We start from the raw sequence: 22,474 nt of genomic DNA, 5'->3' as shown, positions 1-22,474 counted from the left end.
AAACACGGACATACCCATGACACTGATGGATGCTACAGATTTCAAAAGCTTGTAATTAAGCAGAGGAAAAACCTGCTTCCAGAAACTGTAGCCAGCTGTGGCCACAATATTGCAGTAGTTTAAACAGAGGTGGGACCAAGTCATTGTTTTGCAAGTCTCAAGTAAGTCTCAAGTCTTTATCCTCAAGTCTCAAGTAAGTCTCAAGTCTTTATCCTCAAGTCTCAAGTAAGTCTCAAGTCTTTATCCACAAGTCTCAGGTAAGTCTCAAGTCTTTATCCACAAGTCTCAGGTAAGTCTCAAGTCTTTATCCTCAAGTCTCAGGTAAGTCTCAAGTCTTTATCCTCAAGTCTCAAGTAAGTCTCAAGTCTTTATCTTCAAGTCTCAGGTAAGTCTCAAGTCTTTATCCACAAGTCTCAGGTAAGTCTCAAGTCTTTATCCTCAAGTCTCAGGTAAGTCTCAAGTCTTTATCCTCAAGTCTCAAGTAAGTCTCAAGTCTTTATCCTCAAGTCTCAAGTCTTTATCCTCAAGTCACAAGTCAAGTCTCAAGTAATGTCAGGCAAGTCAGAGTCGAGTCTCAAGTCACTGGTGTAAAAGTCCAAGTAAAGTCACAAGTCTGAAACTTTGAATTTCAAGTCCTTTCGAGTCTTTAAAAAAAATGAAAAAAGAATGTTGCAGTTATATGCTAAATGTAAATATTAGACCATGTAATTTTAAAATCTGTGTTTTTCTCAACACATGACAAAATAGTGAACTTAGAAAATATACACAAATTGTGAAGTTGCACCTCTTTAAAATGCAGCTCAATTAAACCTAGCTCCAAGAATAATTTTCACCGACAGTTCTGAGATAAGCTGCATGTTATTCTTGGATGCGCTTGTAGGACCGGCTTTAAAATAGCATGACAAAAATATCATACACATTAAAAAAAACTGTATCACCAACGGAGCCTGGACAACATTTGCTAGTTAGATGAAGTCAGCTATCTCATTGTAGCAAAAGAGAAGCACCACCTCCTGTTCTTTATGTAACTTCAACTGTCGGAGAAAGTTGGAAGTTGTTCCATATCTGTCTGTGATTCTCTTCTTGCATGTTTTGCATATTGCATTTCGGTTTTTTGTTGACTACTTCATAGTTTATGTACCTGAAAAAAATAAAATTTTTAAGCGTTTTTTTTTTCTTTTAAAAAAAAATCTGGTTAATTTGATTGGCTGTGCTACAGTTCACACACACATACGTACGGCGTGTGGTTTGAATACATGATGCACACTTTCTATACAATATGCATGTTAAATTTTATATTTGGGGTGAAATATCAAGTCTTTTCAAGTAAACCGGTTCAAGTCCAATTCAAGTCCCAGGTCATTAGTGTAAAAGTCCAAATCAAGTCACAAGTCTTAGAACATTTTTTCAAGTCAAGTTTAAAGTCATAAAATGAATGACTCGAGTCTGACTCGAGTCCAAGTCATGTGACTCGAGTCCACACCTCTGAGTTTAAATGCATACAAACAGGTTTATAAGAGAGTGCTGTTTGACATGCAGGGAAAGAGCTTTGGTAGGTTTTAATCGATGTCTATTTTTAAACGGGTAAGCACTAGGGCTGGGCTGTATCATACCGTTCACGGTAATACTGGTGTAATGTTGGGCAACGATAAGAAAAGGAAATATCGCGATAGAATATGGGTAAAACGCGCATGCGCAGTGCCTTTGTTTACATACGCACATGGCGGCGACGCAGAATGAGAAGAGCGAAAGCGGATCGTTGAATGAAACAGATGAACCAGAATTGGTTTGTAAAAATGCTGCAACTTCACTGGTGTGGAACTGGTCTAGCTTTCGTCCGTCAGATACACAACAGAGCACTATTTTTGGTAGAGCATGCTAGCGGGCCGTCGTTATTACCGTGTTGTTTGGAAAATACGGCACACTTAAAATCAATCCTTTTATTTTTCTGAAAATCGACAGTGCCCCTTATAATCCCGTGTGCCTTATGTATGAATTCTGGTTGTGTTTACTGACCTCGAAATGATTTTATGTGGTACATGGTGCTCAAAAATCTGTCAAATGTTTTAGTACAACTTTGCTAAGCTACGAAGCCGCACCGCTTGATGGATTGTCGGAGCATTACGGCTATCGTAGGCAGGCGCCTCGCGGAGTGATACGTACTGTGCTTCAACATAATATTACCGTATTGTGTGTGTATTACCTCTTTTTAAGTTTTGTAGATATTATACATGGTTATGCTGAGGATATGTCAGCCAATTTCCACTGGAAATGCCTTTTGGTTAAACTGTCAGCAAGGAATTTGCACTGTTACGTTTTTATATAACTTTAATGCACATAAAAAAGCTGCTTGTTTAAGTGAAAATACATTGATGGTTGTTTGTTTTGTTTTTTTTGCACTAATAAAGTTGAGGAGTATTTTGTCTAGTGTCATTTATATCGTCAGTTATATCGTTATTGCAAATTTTCAAATGTGTATCGTGATAAATATTTTTGGTCATATCGCCCTGCTCTAGTAAGCACTGCTGTTTTGCTTGCCCTGACAAAAATTTGTAACTCATACCAAAAACATTTTCTTTGGAAGATAAAAATACACTGCTCAAAAAAGTTCAAATCAGAGTATAGCATCATATCTGAGAGGAGATTCCAGGAGACAGGCATTTACTCTATGAGTGTTGGACAGGCCTGTAGAAGCCCCTTAACCCATTAGCAGGACAAGTATCTACTCCTTTGTGCAAGGAGGAACAGGATGAGCACTGCCAGAGCCCTACAAAATGACCTCCAGTAGGCCAATGGTGAGAATGTCTCTGACCAAAACAGGAACACGAGGTTGTCTGAGGGCCTGTCATCCTCTGCTGCTCACTGCTTGGTACCACGGAGCCCATTTGACATTTGCTATTGAATACTAAAATTGGCAGGTCCAACACTGGCACCCTGTGCATTTCACAGATGAGATTCTACAGTTCTAGGCAACTGCACCTTGACTGCCATCAGTTATCTGGATGACCCATATAGTTGATTCTGGGACAGTAAAGAATCAACTTTGATTTTTTGATTTGATTTTTTTGTACCTTGATGACTGACATGTTTAAAGACAAATTTTTGGACCCATTGTCAGACCCTACGGTGGTTGGTCTCGGATTCCTCCAGATGCACGACAATGTACATTTACAGACTGACATTTTACCAGAAATGAAAGTTACAACAGATAATTATTTTTTTAATGCATAATAGTGATGCATTCATTAGTCTTTTCAGAGCTTTTATTCATGATCTGAGATTGAAACAATAAGGTATGCTTGTGGTTCAGTTGTGCTCTGGAGGTTGCTTTGCCTTCATTTTGCCACCAGATGTTGTTCTTTGCCTCAAAACTTTGGATCTTTTTTGCCAAAAACAGAAGTAAAGCTTTAAACTTTTGAGACTTTAGGTGCCCATCGCTGGTTAAAAAATACCCCTTCACAGGAAAAAATGTTTTCTACTCTTATGATTTCTGGACAAAAGGCCCCAAATGTAGGACTCACAAAACAGACTTGAAGAATGACACAAAAAAAAAGGACTTTAAGAAAGTTCAGTACAGGGGACCAAGAAAGTCACATTCCAAAACAGGAAATAAATTCCTGTTTCCAAAAGTCTTTACAAACACATATAGCACACAAAGCATACCAAAGTGTGCTTTCACACTTGCCAAAATATCACTTTTGTGGTGTGAATGTGATCCGACCCCAATCCAAACTAATTACTGTATGTTACAAGCCTAGAATGCTTTGTATTCTCACTGTTGGACGCTATTACAGATGTGTAATAATCTGTAAAGGCTAGCAGCTAGCCATGAAATAAAGGTAAGTTCTCTGTGTTTTCCAATAGCCCAGAACACAGCACCTTCTTCCTCTATTTACTTTTGTTGCTCCTGCCCCAGACACATCTGGCCAATTAGCAGGCTGAACATTCTCACGTGGTTTGTAGAGCTGCATTTTAGTTTGCTTGGAGTTCACTTTGACTTTTCTTTGCGTGAAAACACCCAACCTGACAAAACTGAGGCTGAGAGTGGAGACACCTGGGAAACTAGACGCGGCTTCATTAAATAAAGTGATGAGACAAGGGAAATATAACTAAAATAAAGATCTGTGAGACAAAGGATTATCAAAATAAAACAGCAAGTAACATAACAAGGAAACAACACAGAGATGATGACTTAAAAGAAGAGGATAAATTAATAAATATAACAATAAATAATGTCAAAACATAGTAATTCTTCTAAGTAGACTCTGAATACTAGAGTGAAAGGACACCTCCAGAGTCACAAACAGCTTCTTCCCGTACGCCATTAAGACTATTAACAAACACTAACCCCCACACCCTACAACTGCCCACCCACCTCACTCATCTGAGGCATAGTCTGAGTAACCCTCATCACTCACACACAGACTCCACTCAGACCAAGGCTTTTTTTTTCTTTGTATATATTTCTTTTGTATCTATCCCTCTTCATCATATATATTTATTCTGCTTGCTATTTATTCCTGCTGTCTACTATTTATATTTTATTCTAGCATAGTTGGTGTGGAGCACTCACAAGTTCATTGTACATGTACAATGACAATGTGTTCCATTCTCTTAAGTAACTCCATAACTAAAACTCCATTATTACCAGAAAATCAACAAAAGAACCCAACAAAACACAAGGATCATGACATCTGTAGAATAATGTATAAGTTGGGAGGGAGACCTCTCTCACTGTTGAGACAACATGGCACTGATGGAAAAAGGACACCTCGTGCATGTCTGAGAGAGGGCATTGTATTTGAAAATAAGAGCAGACTATGACTTGCCAGGAATGAAGACGTACTGGTTTTCAAATATTTCCATCGTCACAGAAGCGACTGACTGCCTTCTTACTAGTGTTGACTGAAAATGATAAAAGCACTAAGTCTTATGTCTGCTGTATGTTAGTAATTTGTGCTCGAACTCTTTGTTAATATGTTTATACCTCATCCAGACAAGTCTGTAAGTATTAACATACAGACCTAATTGGGGTTCTTTTAGTGGAAAGAGAGAAATATGCTTCATATCATCTGCACATGTTTGGGTTGTTTATTGTATGGTGGGGCTTTTGTGTGTGTGTTTTGTGTTTGTGCAAAATAAAAGGGAGGGCGGAAGGGGGTCTGAGTCTGTTTGTGTGTCCCACTTACCTAGTTTCTTGAACCAAAAAAGTGTGTGAACTCAAACAGCGGTGACTAAGAGGAACAATGAGACTCTTTATTCAAAACAGCACTTTATAAGTTCAGCAAAGATTTTCTTGCAGTAAATTTGTCAATCTCCAACTGTGTTTAAGTAGTTACTGATTTAAAAAGAAAAGAGAGTTTTTATTCGATTCCAGGATCGCATCAGTGTTTGGTTAAGACCTGTGGCGCCCTGTTTTTTTTTCTTTTTTCTTTTTGTTCTTCCAAGGTCTGACATCAAGGACGAAGTGAGTATGAAAACGAGCTTTCTTTGAGCCAGAACACAAATTTGTCCAAAATGCCAGTATCGTTGCTCAGTGTACGGGCTGAATGAGTCATGCTGGATACATAAAGATTTTGAGGGTGATTACAAAGAAAACTCACCAAACAATTTGCCAATGTTATGTCTGATTATAATCCAGTGTGATACAAGTTCATCTACAGAACATCTGCTGTCCAGTTTCATCTTCTGTTACAGATATAGCAGTCTGCAAGTCGTTGTACTCTGCATTATATTTAGCAGGGCTTTCCCTTTTGGCAGGACCTGACCATAGAAGCAAAATCAAACAAAACAAAACAATTTTACTGACAGGTGACCACCATTTAAAAGTAAATGATTTCCTAAATGGAAAACAAAATTAATTCCAGTTGTTGTCATGTCCCAAGTAGGTCAGCACTGCTGAGCTCATGCTGAAAAATGCTGAAATTTCTTTACTGTGCTGCCATCCGAAGGACAAATGTGGTTATTGCTTTTGGAGCCAAGTATTGTTTTGTAAGAAAGAAATAAAAGTCAGATCCAGTGTACTTTAATCCATCATGAAATGTAACAGTTACTTATCATCCAGCAGTTTTCAGGATGCAGAAATGCCACTTAACCTCAATGACAAGTTCATTTCTGAACAAGAAACACAAACGAATACACAGTTGAACTCATAATAATATGTTATCATTAATAAATAGCATTAATATAATATTACAATTAAATGCAAATGAATCATATTAACTCCTGTAACAAATGAAATTCCCAAATCTTGGAGTAAGATAATGTGTATTGCCTACTTTAGAGGAAATAACAGTAACAGACCCCACAGACTATATATAAATGATAGATTTAGCTTCTAAGTCTACAGAGTGACCAACAGAGAAGTACTGGCTTGGTAATGGGTAGGACTATGGACTTGCTGAGGATTGTAGTCAAAAGCTGCACAGAAAGGGTATATATAGACCAACTCTAAAGATAGTCCACAATCCACAGTGTTTTAGTGGCTTAGAGAACTCAAAGTGGCAGGCATCTTCTCTCCCTGTGCTGCAGAACAGAATGTTTTGTCATGTCATCGTGTAGCGAAGGAGTATGTGGAGTAGGACAGAAGTATATGCTAGAGATAGTCTATCTATCTTGCTTTTACCTGCATTCTTTCTGATGCCCAACAGGGGGCGATTACTCAGGTTTCTAAAAAGCCTTCTGCTATTATAGATGTACTTCCATACTCTCTGATGTCACTGAATACCTGGTAACTTTTTGAGGCTCAGTTGCTAGTTTTACATCATAGTGTACAGAGTATGAAATTCCTTTGTAAATTTGTCATCATTATTTGAGTCAGAAAGGTGGATAAACCAGGAAATGCTAATTGGTTAATGACTTGTTACTCATAAGCTGTTAACCAATAAGTGGTTCACTTTTCGTGTCTGACTTAAAAACACTAAGATAGCTACAAAAGACAATTAAACTGATTGTGTTATGGTGGCTATGTCCACCTTTTATGTATATATAGTCCATGGACTGAGCTTGTGTGTGCATATATATAGGCTATTCATCATACCTGACTCCATGAATCACTTTAAATCCTAGATAAGCACTTTAGCTTCATCAATGGAGGACGTGATAATGGTTTCAGCCAGCTGTTGGGCCAGTAGGTTGAGATCACTGTCATGTGACATCTGTTCTCTTTTTTTGGCAGCCAGAACCCACTTAGTAATATCACATGACAGAGCCTGTGCAAAAGTCTCTATAGTTGGTTCATGCAGAGGTGCTACTTCGAAATTGCCTCTCCCCAAATCATCTGTAGACAGCGACTGCATGAGATGCTCCATCAGTTCCACATGAGGGTCGCTGATCAAAGCGTCTCCGTTGTCCTCCTTGTCCTTTGGCGTTGGTGGAGGAGGCGAGGGTAGGAAAACCTTTGCCAGGCCTCCTTTTAGCTTACGGGCGAAGCTGCTTCTGCTCCTCTCCAGCTCTGGGAGAAGAGGCGTGGTCGGTGGGGCGTCGGGGTAGTCGAGGGATCCCACAGCGGGAAGCCCTGACTGGGATAGAGGTGGATGGCAAGGCTGGGTAGAAGTCTGGTGTTCTTGGTCTCTTCTAGATTTATCCTCAAAACACTGGTGTTCACCCTTGTTGTTCTCCATCTCTATTTCAGCACCCTCCATGTGGTCCTTTAAGTTTCTTCCTCTACACACTTCACTCAGAGCGATCTCAATCACTGCGGATGCTAGCGCCTCAGCTAGCATTTCGTGCTCTTGGTTATAAATGGACTCCTCAGGTTCTACTGTTTCCTTTTGGCTAAAAACTGATCGAAGTATGTGCTCTGACATGTTTTGGGCAAACTCCCCGAGAGCCTCTGTGTTTAGGGGGCTTGTTTTGAGGCCTTCGGGAATACCAGGGTCTTGTGGAGGGGGCTCTGGCATCCTCGAATCTGCACTTTCTGTCTTCATTGGATCCTGTGTGGATAAAAACAATAATCTCCGTGAAAGTGCAGGGGATATTGATTTTCCTGCAGCTTCTTTTCAGCTACAGAAGGTAATGGAAAGCAAAGAAAAATAACCTCTGGTTTGGACTGCTTGTTTGGAAAATTAGTTTATTTTTGCACTTTTATTTGAATATTACTTGCCAGCGTGCTCAGTGTAAGCTAAGTACGATGTCAATATTTCCCTTGGTGTATGCTTTCTCCTTTCATCCCCCAAAGAAACATTTTTCTTATCCCTCAGCTGTTTCAGATTAGACAAGAAATAAAATGAGATTACAAGAATGCTACAAGTACAAGAAAAATCAAACAAGAAAGTCTAGCAAGGAGAGCATAGAGAAAGAATAACGAGACAGAAATAATAGAGGAAGTCCCCTTGCAGAATGAGATGGAAAGTAAGATTAAGGCCTCAACCACAGCCTGTCACCATATGAGCTGTCAGCCAGCCAGGATGTGACAACCAGGAAGTTCGGTTTGCTATTAGATTAGCACGAAACACTCTGTTGGTCTCAAGTAGCACCAACTCGCCCGACAGCTGATGCACAATTTGTACAGAAATGGAGAAAGGTTTGTTACCCGGAGAGCAAATGATGATAGCTTTTGACAGGCGTAATAATTTTCTAGAAGGTCTTTGTTTTTCAAGTCCAGCTTCATTTCGAGGCTCCGAGTGTGCATTATTGAGATTAAATAGCATAAAATGTCCTACAGCTGCCACTGTTCTAAAGAGTCAGATTGAATAAATTTCAGGCAGCCTGTTTTGTTTTACTATTTCCTCTTATGTTAAATTAATAGTTTAATATTGTAAAAGACACTAAGCCTTTCTTTATTTCCTCTTTTTGAGAGTTCAATGAGAAGATAATTACCAACAACATCCAAACACTGTGGTGGTAATAAAAGTCTGCCTGGCACCATCTCTAAAGCTTATCATTAACTTTATGTGTTATTTGTTTAAATCTCTCAAAATATGACAATTAAGAACAGCATGTTTTATTTTTTATGGGGGTTATAGGGGAATGTTTTTCTTTCTTATTTGTCTGGCTGCGAGCAGATGAGCTATTGATCTTCTGATGTAATTCTTGGCAAAATGTGGCCTTTTACATAAACATTACTCATGACATTTGAGAGCACAAACAGGCTTGTGTAATGGGATTTGCCCTTATTGTTAAAGTTACATCTTATTTTAAACATACCTTACTATTAGTATGCTTCTTGACTCAGAAACTACAAAAACAATGTGACACATTGTGAGATGTGTGTCACCACAGTGTGTCACTTAGTGTAGTAGGCCTATGACCACATGGTGTGAAATTCTGGTTAACTTAATAGGCGTTAAGCTGCATCCATATAGGGAGCAACCACAGCAACGTTGTGACCAGACACCAGAGAAAGTCAATGAATTTCAGTACTTATGGGTGAAAAAAACTGCTGACAATGTGAAGTAGGTGGAGATACACTTTTTTAACTTCAAGACGAGCGATTGAAGCAATTACCAACAGGAGCATAGGACACTGGTGACTGGCCTATGATTGGACAGTAAATACACTGAACTGAAGTGAAGCTTGAAATGACCACTAACAACAACCTGTGAGCTTCAAAGGGATGTGAGATGTGCGAATTGCTCCCTGTGCTTTATTAGTATTAGTGTAACTTTGGCTGACTAATTAATTACTTCCATCAAATTATTTCATCTAAAATACTGGGGGGATAACACCTTTTAACTACTTATCACTGAGTACTAGTTAGGTTGTGTTTCAAGGTATGTTTAGGCTGGCATAGAAAGATAAAAAGACACTTATTTAAAATGCATCTTATTTTAATACTTCCTAGTTGCCCTGCGACAGACTGGCGACCTGTCCAGGGTGTACCCCGCCTCTCGCCCTATGACAGCTGGGATAGGCTCCAGCATCCTGCGCGACCCTGAAAAGGATAAGCGGAAGCAAATGGATGGATGGATGGATGGATAGTTGCTAAGTATTCCTTTTGACTCAGAAATTACAAAGCAGATTAAACTGCTTTCGGTATAGCTTGATCTAACTAGATTACAAAGACATTAATACCTTCAAACAGCAGTTATAGCCGCTGAAAATAATATCTTCTATCAGTCCTTGCTCTGTGTTAATTTGGTTGTTTATTGGGATTAGAAAGCAGATGAGATGAGCTTATTTAAGGTCTCAGTTGTAGGCCTGGAGACTGGTTCGTAAGTCTGTGGCAACCTATGGTTGCTATGGGAAAATGTGTAATCTCAGTTGGCAAATTGTTAATGGGAGTCTCTGGATGACATCGACTGTAAAGAGGGTGCTGCACTTGACACCTGCTTTTGTTTGCTTTGGTAGCTCGAAAGTTTCTGCAGTTTACACGTAAGATGACTTTTCTGCAAACACAAGACAGACTTGGAAACTAGCTCTGTGAGCTGTACTGAAACTTGAAAAAGCGCAATGGAAACCAGACATGATGAACATTCACCTTGAAAATAACATTTGTGCCTTACCAGTGTAACAATCACATTTCAAAATATGAAAAGTTTCTGGTTCATGTCTTACTTTTTACTGTTTAACTACAGCTTTGGGAATAGTTTGCAAGTGTTTACAGACCTGTTGAATACTTATTTCTTTTTTTCAAATGGTTGTTTTCAGATGGTAACCAACAGATCTATAGACCTGTATTTTAAGTATGTCTTCTCGCTCGCAAAGCCCACAGTGTGTTACTGAATTTGTTAGCACTTGCTAACATAATTGCAATCAAATGTTCTCATCTAAACTACTGAAAATAATACCTTGCAACCATTCCTCACGAAGTACCAATTCTGGTGTTTTTTGGCAGAGACTTTGTTGTTGTTTTAGTTTGCTTTCTGAATGAGGAACTACAAAACAGATTAGGCAAGATGGAAGACAAAAATAAAGAGAGGGGGCTAACGATATAGTTACTCCTCTCAACACAGCTTTACTTTGCTAGTACAGAAATGCATTAATGGCATAAAACTGTATTTTCTAAACTAATAAAAATAAGAATTTTGAACCAATCCTCGGTTCTAGTTGAATTGTAATAATGAGTCAGAAATGTGGAACTAAAATTAGTACCGTGAACGACTTCCTTAACTTTAGTTTCATCACAGTTATTGTGTTATTATTAGCTTACGGTCTCTGAATCTGGCTGTGAATGTCAGAATTGGCATTATTGGCCTTCTAGGCTGGCTGGTTCAGTTGCAGCTTTTAGAGGATCGTTTACCTCTTGAATGTAAATATAAATTAAAAACAATAATTTTCTCCTTCCCATTGTTTTCCTCATGTAGCCACAATGTAAAATGATTTTTACTTTACTGGCATACATGTTGCACATTTAATATGGTGTGTCACACCATTATCCTGTCATTACCCATTAATTTGACCACCATCCTCTGTTCAAAATGGACAGAGCCCAAAGATGAGGTTGAGACTGGGAATGAAGTGCAGATGTGGAGTAAATTGCAGCTAAAACAAAAAATGTTTTTCTCTTGGCAATATGACTTGGACCTCCACATGGAGACAGGAACATTTGGGCCTGTGATTGCTGTGTTACACAATCCTGTGAGTCCCTAATTTGATTACACTAACACACCTCGCCTACTCTCTCTAGCGCCCACGCTAACAGCACAAAGGCAGGTCAGAGATGCAAATTACTGGTTAAAAAAAAGAGCCGATGCCTACAATGACCTTCTGTTTAACCTTTATTTCTTCCTCTTCCAGTTTCAGTGTTACAATCCAAAGTTTTTTCTTTTGCTTTGTATCTTGTCTCAACCTATCTTGAATTAGGTTGAGTCTTTGAAAGCTCAAGAACATCCGTACAAATAAGGATTTACAAATTTACTCATGCAACTAGACTTCTGCCCAAACAGAACCAGAATCAACTCACAGTGTACAATGTATGAAGTACGGCAGCTCAAAATGGCCAGCTTCTGATTTTTAAAGGTATATGGCAAGACTCAGGAGGAATCTTGAAGGCCATTTGGATACGATTAAAAGTAAAAGTTACATGCCTCAAAAGTTACGTACTACAGAACTGTATAAAAATAAAAATAAACAAGATGCAGTAAATATCAGGCAACTTAAACTGCCTACATTTAGAGAAACTTACCAGCTGGGAGAAGAGTGACAGTTGACGCTTTAATGCAGCCAGTGCAAATGAGTGTACAAGGAAGTGGTTTGACAAAGAAGTTCAGAAGTTTTACTCACTTCCTGTGTGTGTGTGTGTGTGTGTGTGTGTGTGTGTGTGTGTGTGTGTGTGTGTGTGTGAGAGAGAGAGAGAGTGAGAGAGAGAGAGATGATCAGCCATTGTGCATAAATATAACTCACTGACACAACAAAAAATGACACATTCATGGGCATTAGATGAACCTATTTGGGTCTGATATAAAACGGTTCTGTCAGCTTAATCGTCTTCCTTTGTTCATGAGTTAAAACAGAAGAGGATCAGATGAAGGGCAGAGGAGGAGAGGTTATGAAGGAGGTAAAGCATTCCAGATGCTCACCATTTACTCTTTTAAAAATACAGTACTCTTATTTACAGTTTGGTGCACCGCAACGGTCAAACAATTTTATGTATGAAAGGAAAACTCACCATGTTGTGCTCATTTGCAGGCTTGTATTTATTTTGTGCTTTGTCTAGAAGGTTTACACAGTCGCATGTTCAGAAAACACATTACATTGCTGCAATACCTTTTTTTTAATCTTTTGTTTACAATGCTTACAAATGTTGATGACTTTGCTTAAACCTTTGTTTAAAAAAATAAATAAAAACCTTTATTAATAATTATAGATGGGTCTGAAACGTGTAGCCAAAACAAAAGTGCCTGCATTCTTTTCAATGGCCTCAAAGGGAGCAATGGCTGTGGTTACAACAGCACTTTTGGTCTTATAGACGTAAGTGGACTAGTTCTAAAACACTCAAAGCAGTTTTTACTACAAGTGTTATTCACCCAATCACACAATACTATACAATCTATGTCTGAGTGCTTTCTAACATGGACACACTGCGGTGGATGCATCAGGGCAACTTAGGGTTCAGCATCTTGCCCAAGGATGCTTTAGCATGTGCACTAAAGGAGTCAGAAATTGATCCACCAACCTTCTGATTGATAAGCTAGCTTCTCGACCGCCTGACTTACATCTACCTTGAAAAAAGAAGATAAGGAAAAGTCTGGGCCAGGGCTGCCCAATCCCAGTCCTCAAGAGCTACTATCCTGCAGCTTTTAGATGCATCCCTACTCCAACACAGCTGAATCAAATGGTTTGATTACCTCTTCAGCATGCCATCATGTTTGGCAAAGGCCTGATAACAAGCCATTCATTTGATTCTGGTGTGTGGGAACAAGGATGCATCTAAAAGCTGCAGGACGGTAGCTCTCGAGGACCGGGATTGGGCACCCCTGGTCTGGGCAAACAGCAGATAAAAGACACAGATGATTTTACTGGTGATGGAAAAATTCAGAGCCTTTATGTGAAGCTAATCTGTAACAAGTAAAAATCCAGACACTTTAGCCTTAAAAATATCACTTTGATTAAATAGCTTGCACATACTGGTGAATTACCTATTAGAGAAACATATAAATGCTGTTAATTTTTAATGTATGAACATTACATTGGGGGGTAGTCTAATAAATGTGTTGTGTATATGATAAATATTAGTTGGAGACGTGAGGAAACCATCCATTTTTTAATGAGCAATAAGCACTGCAATATTTTCCATTGCATAGAAAGAACATGACAAATCATAAAAAGAGGGTCCAAGTGCCTGAATTTGTACATCCAACCACTGGAACTGAGCCCACAGTCTGATCACTTTTGAATAATATTACGTGATATACTACCTCCATGACCCTGAATTTAACATTGAAACTCCACTCTTTTCTTTGCAGCTCTAACCAAATCCTCAGAATCATACAAACTACTCCTCCAAGCTCCGATGGAAGCAATCTGGAAGACTTTTCGTCTTGGAAGGAGGACAGCATGGAGAGGAGATGAAATAAAAACTGTGTCGTGAGATGATATCTCTCTGTTGACTTCATTAGACACCAAATTCCATGTTTGAACTGCAGGTCTTGTAGCTGCTTTAGTGTGTCCTGTTCAAATAAACTGAAAGCATGGGGGGAAATGTTTAAACGGGTGAAGCCGAGGAACTTGTTTGGCCTTTTTAAAAATTTTGTTGAATCTGCTCTCTTGTGTGCTTGGCTTTGGCGTTGAAATGAAAACCGAGGAATGTTTGTTCAGTTTGGTGGTGATGAGGGTGTCCGGAGATATGTAATGATGTGATCAGAGGGTGGATTTGAGGATGACGTGGCTGAGGCTGAGGTCCCCTGGTTAGAAATGAGTTTATTTTGTTCTCTTAGATACACTTTATGGCCTCAATTCCCATTATTCAGAAAAGAATCATAGATGACACCCTCCCAACTCCTGGCGTGTGGGTGGATGTTAGCTGCCAGCTACTCCCACTGTCCATCCTGAACCCATTTAATCCACAGTCCTGTGACTCTATTACCCATGCTGTTACTGCAGTAACGCTGTGTTGTGAGCCCGAGAAGGCCCTCTGTGCTCTTTCCCCTCCAATCCAGGAAATACTTTTCTCTGCGTCAGTGAGGTCATTGCTCAACACGATGATTTAAATAAATTTAAAGGGTCGTTTCGATCTTGTGTGGCTGCCCATTTTAAAAATCATACAAATGCCAGAGGTGTCTGACACACAAAAAATCTGAAAACCTGAAAAATATAAGCCGGGAAAAGAACATTTATAGGACTGCTGTGTAGCTATGAGCTGCCAAAACCTGTTAGTGTTACACAACCAGTTTTAGTTAGATACAGAAATGTCACAATTTTGCACAATGTTTCTGAACAAGTTCATGTTTGTCTGTGAGCATCTTTTAAACCACATGTTACGGGCCCCAGGAATGGTGCCACAATAACAAAGAAGAAATCCCTGCAAACACAGGTAAAGTTCAGGAGCAATGAAGACAGTGCACTCGGTTTGCCTCTCAGATTGCATCTCTTATTCAAGTTTCAACAAACATGAACAGCATTAACAATATCCACGTGTGCATGACTTTTTCAGTCCCAGTGTCCATATCTGTCCATTTCCCCAAAGTCACAAGTAGAAAAATAAATGAATTCACACTCTACACGTTCCACTATTTTACATGTACTTCATGCGATCGCTCAGTCTAAGCAAAACAAAAGTACACACCTGCTCTTACTTAAGTAGTTGGAAGCCACTGTAATCTACAATGAATTTACAGCAATATACGACTGTACAGATTCTGAATACTGAAATTGAGCAGAATTAGACACACATTTACAGCACACTGAGGATGAAATTCACTTTTGCATAACATGGACAACTTCTTTCTACTTCACATGTCATTAACACTCACATATTAAACAGCTATATACTTTTCAAACCTCAATGACACTTAACAATAAAACATCTTTGTATCATAAGCTTTATATAAAATAGTAAAGTGTGCGGGAGTACCAACCTTCATAATGAAAAGAAAAGAAATCGATATGAATGACCTTCCTACAAGACAATGCTCTGGGCGCTAACGACCCACAATACAAAACATTACCGCGCCGTTTCTGCTAGCGGCCTGCGCAGCCTGACACCGCTGTCTCACACTGATGCGAGTCGACCGCGCGGCAGTGCCCATAAGTGTTACAGGTACTGTTCTACTTCTTCACAAGTTAACATGGAGATAAAACATTGTTATGTACAAACAGTAGTAGTATTTCTTTACCAGGTACCAACCTGCAAACACAGGTAAAGTTCAGGAGCAATGAAGACAGTGCACTCGGTTTGCCTCTCAGATTGCATCTGACTCGTGGGCGGAAGTCCATCCCCCTAAAGCAACCGGGTTGCACCTGTCTTGGAATAATAGTTCCACCTGGGGTGTTGCTCCATTTCTTTGTACCTTCTATACAGTTTATGTGACAAAATAATGCACTGGTTAGGTTGGTCATGTTGTCAAAGTCATTTTGGATATTAATAGCCACAGAAAATAACTGATAAACAAATTAAATAAATTAAATTAAATGATTAACACAAAAGTGGCCATGCATTTTGGGTGTGCCACACACTCCCCTACAAACCAAAAGTGGCTCCCGACACTTGCAATTAACAGTGTAAACTTCCATTAACTCTGAATCAAACTTTAACTCTTCACTCAATATACTCACAAATTACAAATACATATAGGTGTGCAATGATTTTCTACATTTTCTGAATACCCAACACTATATGTACCCAAGGTCCTATGCCCGTCTTAAACTCAGCAGCAGATCGGGTAAGTGACAGCGGAGTGTACACCAGGCATAATATGGATGGGTTGGACTGAATGCCAGTACGATTGTGGACACTGGTGCATATAGAACACTGGCTCTACACCCACAGAACTAACAGCAAGACGTGGCTGATACGTTGGCTGGCCAAGGGAAGAATAGGTCAGTATCTGGCCAGGTCTCCTCTGCCTTGTAGATCTCCTTAGTACGGGGCTGAGGTCCAGGTTGAGACCCTTGAGTGTTTTCACTGGAGTCATTGGTCTGGGGCGCCAGCTGCTCTTCGCCAAACTCTGGTTCCTCCACAGGGGGCGAAATGTCATTCTCTCTCTCCTGCTCCATCTCTCCTACACTCACTCGGTCAAACTCTGATCCCATAGGAACATCGCCACCCTGCATGTCACCAGGTGTCTCAGGACTAACCAATGACCCGCTCACTGGGACCTGATTAGGAATGTCCCGATTGGTCCTTAATGATTCTCTGGGTACCCGCAGCCAGTAACAAGGTGCCTCCTCATCCGTTTCAGATCCACTTACATCACCAGCCTCTATTTGGTCGACCGTTTCCCGTGGCTGATTTGACTTTCCTTTTGCCCTTGGCGGTCTATCAGGCATGCGATCATCTGTAATGTCTGCTGGTAGATCATTAACTTGAAGCAACAAATTTCTGTGGAGGGTGCGAGTATGGTGACCTCTGTTTTCAGGGCTGACCTTATAAACTGGGTTGTCACCAACCTGCTCTCTGACAATGTAGATAGTTTTCTCCCAATAGGGTTTCAGTTTGCATGGACCTCCCCTTTCTGCAACGTTGCGAACAAGAACCCTGTCACCTGGTTGTAGGGTTACACCCCTGTTCCGTTTGTCATAATAGTGCTTGCCTTTGGCACTCGAATGTTGGCTGTTCGTGCTGGCTATCTTGTACGCTTCGATCATTTTCTCTTTCCATCGTTTTGCATATCCACTTGGAGTGTCGGCCTCGTCCTCAGCTACCAACCCAAAGAGGAGATCGACGGGGAGACGTGGATGGCGACCATAAAGGAGGTAATATGGAGAAAACCCAGTGGACTCATGTTTGGTGCAGTTGTATGCGTGCACAACGTGAGACAGGTGATCTTTCCAGTTCTCTCGCTCTTTCTCGCCCAACGTCCTGAGCATTTGTAGCAGAGTCCGATTGAACCTCTCTGCAGGGTTGCCCTGTGGATGGTATGGGGAAGTCCTAGAATGGTTTACACCGGCCAGTTGTCTGAGAGCCCTAAACAACTCATTCTCAAACTCCCGGCCCTGATCATGGTGAAGCTTAGCTGGATAGCCAAACCGTAGGATGAAGTCACCGAAGATTCGCTCCGCAGCTGTCTTTCCAGCCTTGTTTTTAGTGGGGTATGCTTGTGCGAATCTGGTGAAGTGGTCGACTACAACCAGTATGTATTCGTACCCACCCCGGCTGGTCTCAAGGTGCAGAAAGTCAATGCATACGAGCTCTAGGGGCGAGCTCGATGTAAGGCTCCCCATAGGTGCCCTGTCAGGTAAGGCTGGCTTTTTTTGCTTAATGCAACGACATCGTCTGGTGATATATTCCTCAACCTCTCTCTTCATAAAGGGCCAATAAAAGCGATCTCTTACTAGGCTAAGGACTCTTTCCACACCAACATGTCCCATGTTGTCATGGAGGTGTGAGAGGACAGTTTGTTTGTAGATGGCAGGCAGGACTAACTGCTTTCGGCTGGGAGTCTTCCTATAGAGTAAGCCATTTTCCACCTGCAGCCTACTCCATTCTCGTGACAATTGCCTTGTGGACTTGTCCAATGTTCTACGAACCTCATCAGTTAGATCTCTGTTATTCTCCTTTAACTCTAACATTTTGCTGATAACAGGATCTTTCCGCTGCTCATCTGAGAGCTCTTTGCAGCTGATGACTGGAAATGTTCCAGTGTCTGCATGTGTCTGGTGTTGTGATGTTATGTTGAGGGCTGCCACCCATGCTACATCCCCTTTTTCTGCAGTCCTAGTTCCCTCCCAGGTGGCACACACTGCCTCTTCTGGTAGTCTTTCTGAGCACTGATCCATAAAAACACTGATATCAAGTGGACAGCGCGAAAGCGTGTCTGCATCAATGTTCTGTTTGCCTGGCCGATACCTGATTTCAAAATGGAAATCGGCAAGCTGCCCCACCCGGCGATGACCCACAGCATTGAGCTTGGCTGTGCTCATAATGTAGGTCAGGGGGTTGTTGTCCGTGAAGACCGTGAAATGGGGCGCATAGTACAGGTAGTCGACAAATTTTTCACATACTGCCCATTTCAAGGCCAGAAACTCCAGTTTCCCACTATGGAGGTGGTAATTCTGTTCTGCTGGGGTCAGTGTGCGTGACCCATAACCTATCACCCTCATCTTATCATCTTGTTTCTGGTACAGGACCGCCCCCAGGCCCTGTTGGGACGCGTCTGTGTGCAGTATGAAAGGGTGATCAAAGTCTGGGTAGGCTAGCACTGGTGGGCTTGTTAGAATGTCTATGAGACGCTCAAGAATCTGTTGGTGTTGGCTGCCCCACTCTACTGGAGTCCGTGAAGATAACTGTGGCCCCTTCCCCTTTTCTCTTACAAGGTTAGTTAGAGGTGGGCTGGGGTTTGTCTTGAGCAATTCATAAAGCGGCCTGGCTATGCGGGAGAAGTCCTGCACATAAGCCCGGTAGTAGCTCAGAAAACCCAGTAGCTGCCTGACATCACCGACTGTTTGAGGGGCTTTTTGCTTTAGCGCCTGTACTGCCTCTAGGTCCTTTGGGTCTATCCTCACTCCATCTGCCGACACCAGGCGGCCTACATACCTGACCTCTTTGCGAAGTAGCTCACATTTCTCAGGGCGGAGCTTAACTCCATGGCGTTGCAGAGCTTGAAGTACACGCCGCAAGACCTCAACATGTTCCTCAAAGGACCTGGAGAAACATAGCACATCATCCAGATAAGGGATGCAACACTCATCCCTGAGTGTGTCCAACATTTCCTCCATGCTTCTTTGGAAGGCTGCTGGTGCATTAGAAAGGCCAAACGGGATCCTGACCCACTCATATAAGCCCCATGGGGTGGTGAATGCAGTCAGGTGCCTGGACCCCTCCGCGATAAAGCCTTGGTGGTAAGCCTTGCCCTGATCTAGGATGGAAAACCACCTGTAGCCTCCGAGTGAGTCAATCAGGTCCTGTATGCGGGGGAGGGGGTGCCGATCTGGCACAGTCTTTTTGTTGAGAAGCCGGTAATCAATGCACAGGCGCAATGATCCGTCTTTCTTTCTCACACAAACAATAGGGGCAGCATATGGCGAGTGTGATTTTACAATCCACCCCTTCACAAGCAGCTCCTGTATATATTCTTTAACCTCCCTGTACAATGGCTTTGGGACTGACGCATAAGCCTTTTGGACTGGGGTGTCATCTTTGAGTCCAACTGACATTTGGAGAGAGGGTATATATCCAATGTCACTGCCGTCCCGTGCAAAAGCAGCTGATTCCTCATTCAACATTTTCTCGACTATTCTCTGCTGTTCTGAACTAAGGTGACTGAGGTCAACCGGTGGTCGCCACAGGTCAGCAGGGGGAGTGCCAGGAGAGGCCACATTAACTTCAGCCTTCAATACACAAGCTTGTGTTGGACCCCCATCTCCAACGTCCTGTTCGCCTGGCTCCAGAACTTTGGCAACATGTTGGATGGAGCCAAGTTGGGACCTCTTTGGCAGAGTGATTACTTGGTTTGTGTGGTTGGAAATTGGCACTCTAACAAATGGTTGTTTGGTGTTACTGATTTCCAACAATCCTTCCCCCACACTCAGCTGCTCTAGCGTGGCGCTATCCTCTAGTGGCTCATACAGGACAACAGGGTTGGAAATGTCAAAGGTAGATGGTACTTTACATCGCACATTTACCGTTTTACCAGGTGGAACATAAACATTTTCCTTCCCTACCCTAATGGTGGTTATACTGTGGTTTGACTCTTTCTGCAGATTGATAAAGTTGACCATGGCTCTTGCCTGTTCTTCCCCCACTCCTAGGGCTTTGCGGAGAAGGCTGAGGATCATAGTGTGTGCATCTGCATCACACTTATGACTATTAATCATCCCTTGGAGGACATTGGCTCCCAGTAGTGGCTGGGGGAGGGGGAGCTGGCTGATTAGGAAGGGTACTTCCATTGTAAGGTTGGGATCGGTGTTCCCCGGGAGATTAACTGTTAGCTCCACCCACCCATCATATGGGATTGGCCGTCCATTTGCTGCACACAGGTCAAGGCTTTCCCCAGGATCAAGAAGTTCTTGTAAGGGCCTCACTGCATATTGGGGAATGAACGTCTCCTTCCAGGATCTATCAATGATGCTCACTTGTGAGCCAGTATCAAATAGTACTGTCACAGAATAGCCGTTGACAAAACAATTTAGTAGGCTCTTTTTACCAATCAATGGCACTGTTCGGGCTGTACTGTCAGTAACTGCTTGGCTTTTCAGTGGGGAGGGCTGGCTTTCTTCTTTGCAGCGTTTTTTTCCCTTTCCCTTCAGACGTCTCAGTTTGCTAGTGGGCATTACTGAGTGGGACTGGGGATTTGGGATGGTCTCTGTCTGTCCCTCAACAGAGACCGGCTCCCGTTTCCCGGCTGGTTGGTTCGTTTTAAACAGCCAATTGCCCTATGCCCGGCATCCCCACACACAAAGCAGTGATTACAGTTTTCTGAGCCTTGCTGCATACATTTGGTGCAGCTGGGTATTTTACCTCTCCTTGCAGCTGAAGGTTGACTTGGTGGAGGAGTGAGTGCCTGGTTAACAAGAGGTTGGGTGCCATGGAATTGGTCCTGGCCTGGCGTTTGGAAAGGTGCAGTCTTTGATTGGGTTGTATGAATAGCTGCCGCTTGTTGGCCCATTAAAGTCGCAACCATGTTAGTCAAAGCCTCTACTTGTGCACTAAGCTGTTGGATCGCATCATTATCCCCACTGTTTGCACTCACATCCCCTCCTTCCACCTGGACACTATGTGTATGTGTTGTTTTTTGACGGGGGGCATGACCTAACCTACGCTGGTGTTCATTTTCATCGCTAATCATCTTCATAACCTGTCTGAGAATCTCCTCATCAGTGACGTTGCTGTTTGAAAGGAGTGGCCTTAGTTGCTGTCTGATGTCAGTATGTTTTGTGCCCAGGCCTTGGTGGATACTGTGAAGAAAGACTTCCTGAATAGTTTTGGGTTCATAACGAATGTCTGTACTGACCTGTTTTGATTGGAACAGGATCTTCTGTTTGAGTCCAATCATGCGGTACAAGAACTGTTGTGGGGTTTCTTGTTCACTCTGTCTTGCACACATAAGCTCTTGGAACAATTCAGTGCTGGCCTTTTCACCCAGGTGTGATCTGAGAAAGCCCTTGAGTTCATTCACAGTGATTTCATCTTTGTTGATGAGCATATCCTTGAAGACACCTGGCTTTACAATTCTCAGTACACCCCAGATAACCTCAGTCTCTGTGAAACCCTCTCTTCATCTATCTGTTTACACATGCTGCTATAAGTTATGTCAGCATTGTGGTCCCCAATCTGGCCACCATGTACCTTAAATTCCCTCCGTTGGAGGTAAGAGTAAGTAAAGTAAAGTAAAATTTATTTATATAGCACTTTTTAAGACAAAAACGCTGTTACAAAGTGCTTCACAAGAAGACATGTCAAACAAACAATATAGCAACATAAAGTATAGAAGCATATCAAACAAGCAATAGTACAATATAAATATAAAATAAAACAACATATTACGCATTAACATTACCCAAATGCCTGTCTAAACAGATGAGTTTTAAGCTGTTTTTTAAAAGAGGCCACCGTGTCGATGGTGCGTAGTGAGGAGGGTAAACCGTTCCACAGTATTGGAGCCAGGGTTTGAAAAGCGTGATCCCCCTTTGTTTTCAGACGAGTCCGTGGAATAGATAGACGACCGCTATCAGTGGATCTAAGAGTCCGCTTTGGAGAATAGGGCTGGAGAAGCTCCGAGATATAGATGGGGGCCTCACCTTGTAGAGACATAAACGTAAAGGTGAGGATTTTAAACTTATATCTATACTCAACCGGAAGCCAATGCAGGGATTTTAGTATAGGAGTGATATGGGAAAATTTATTGCTGTGGGTTAAAAGCCTTGCTGCAGCATTTTGAACCGCTTGGAGCCGATTTAGTGAGGCCTTAGATACGCAGGAGAAAAGTGCATTACA

The 22,474-nt window shown here is 41.7% G+C and overlaps 1 protein-coding gene across 1 annotated transcript; it reads right to left on the bottom strand.

Moving 5' to 3' along the window:
- Positions 1-6,009: 6,009 nt before the first annotated feature.
- LOC309703865 (uncharacterized protein) lies at positions 6,010-12,110 on the bottom strand. Its single transcript, XM_082528786.1, has 2 exons — positions 12,068-12,110; positions 6,010-7,934 (listed from the first exon to the last, which is right to left on the bottom strand). Exon 2 carries the CDS (start codon positions 7,926-7,928, stop codon positions 7,065-7,067), a length of 864 nt encoding a protein of 287 aa, XP_082384912.1. The 5' UTR covers positions 7,929-7,934; positions 12,068-12,110; the 3' UTR covers positions 6,010-7,064.
- Between the last annotated feature and the right edge of the window lie 10,364 nt (positions 12,111-22,474).

Source organism: Aulonocara stuartgranti (assembly GCF_965226115.1).
Source record: "Aulonocara stuartgranti genome assembly, chromosome: 3".
Classification (NCBI taxonomy): Eukaryota; Metazoa; Chordata; class Actinopteri; order Cichliformes; family Cichlidae; genus Aulonocara; species Aulonocara stuartgranti.
The sequence above is the reverse complement of the archived record's forward strand: the minus strand, read 5'-3'. Positions and strand labels throughout refer to the sequence as shown.

What these genes read in the sequence shown, in the direction of transcription:
- LOC309703865 (XM_082528786.1), bottom strand. Translation starts at nt 7,928, where the DNA reads ATGAAGACAGAAAGTGCAGATTCGAGGATGCCAGAGCCCCCTCCACAA.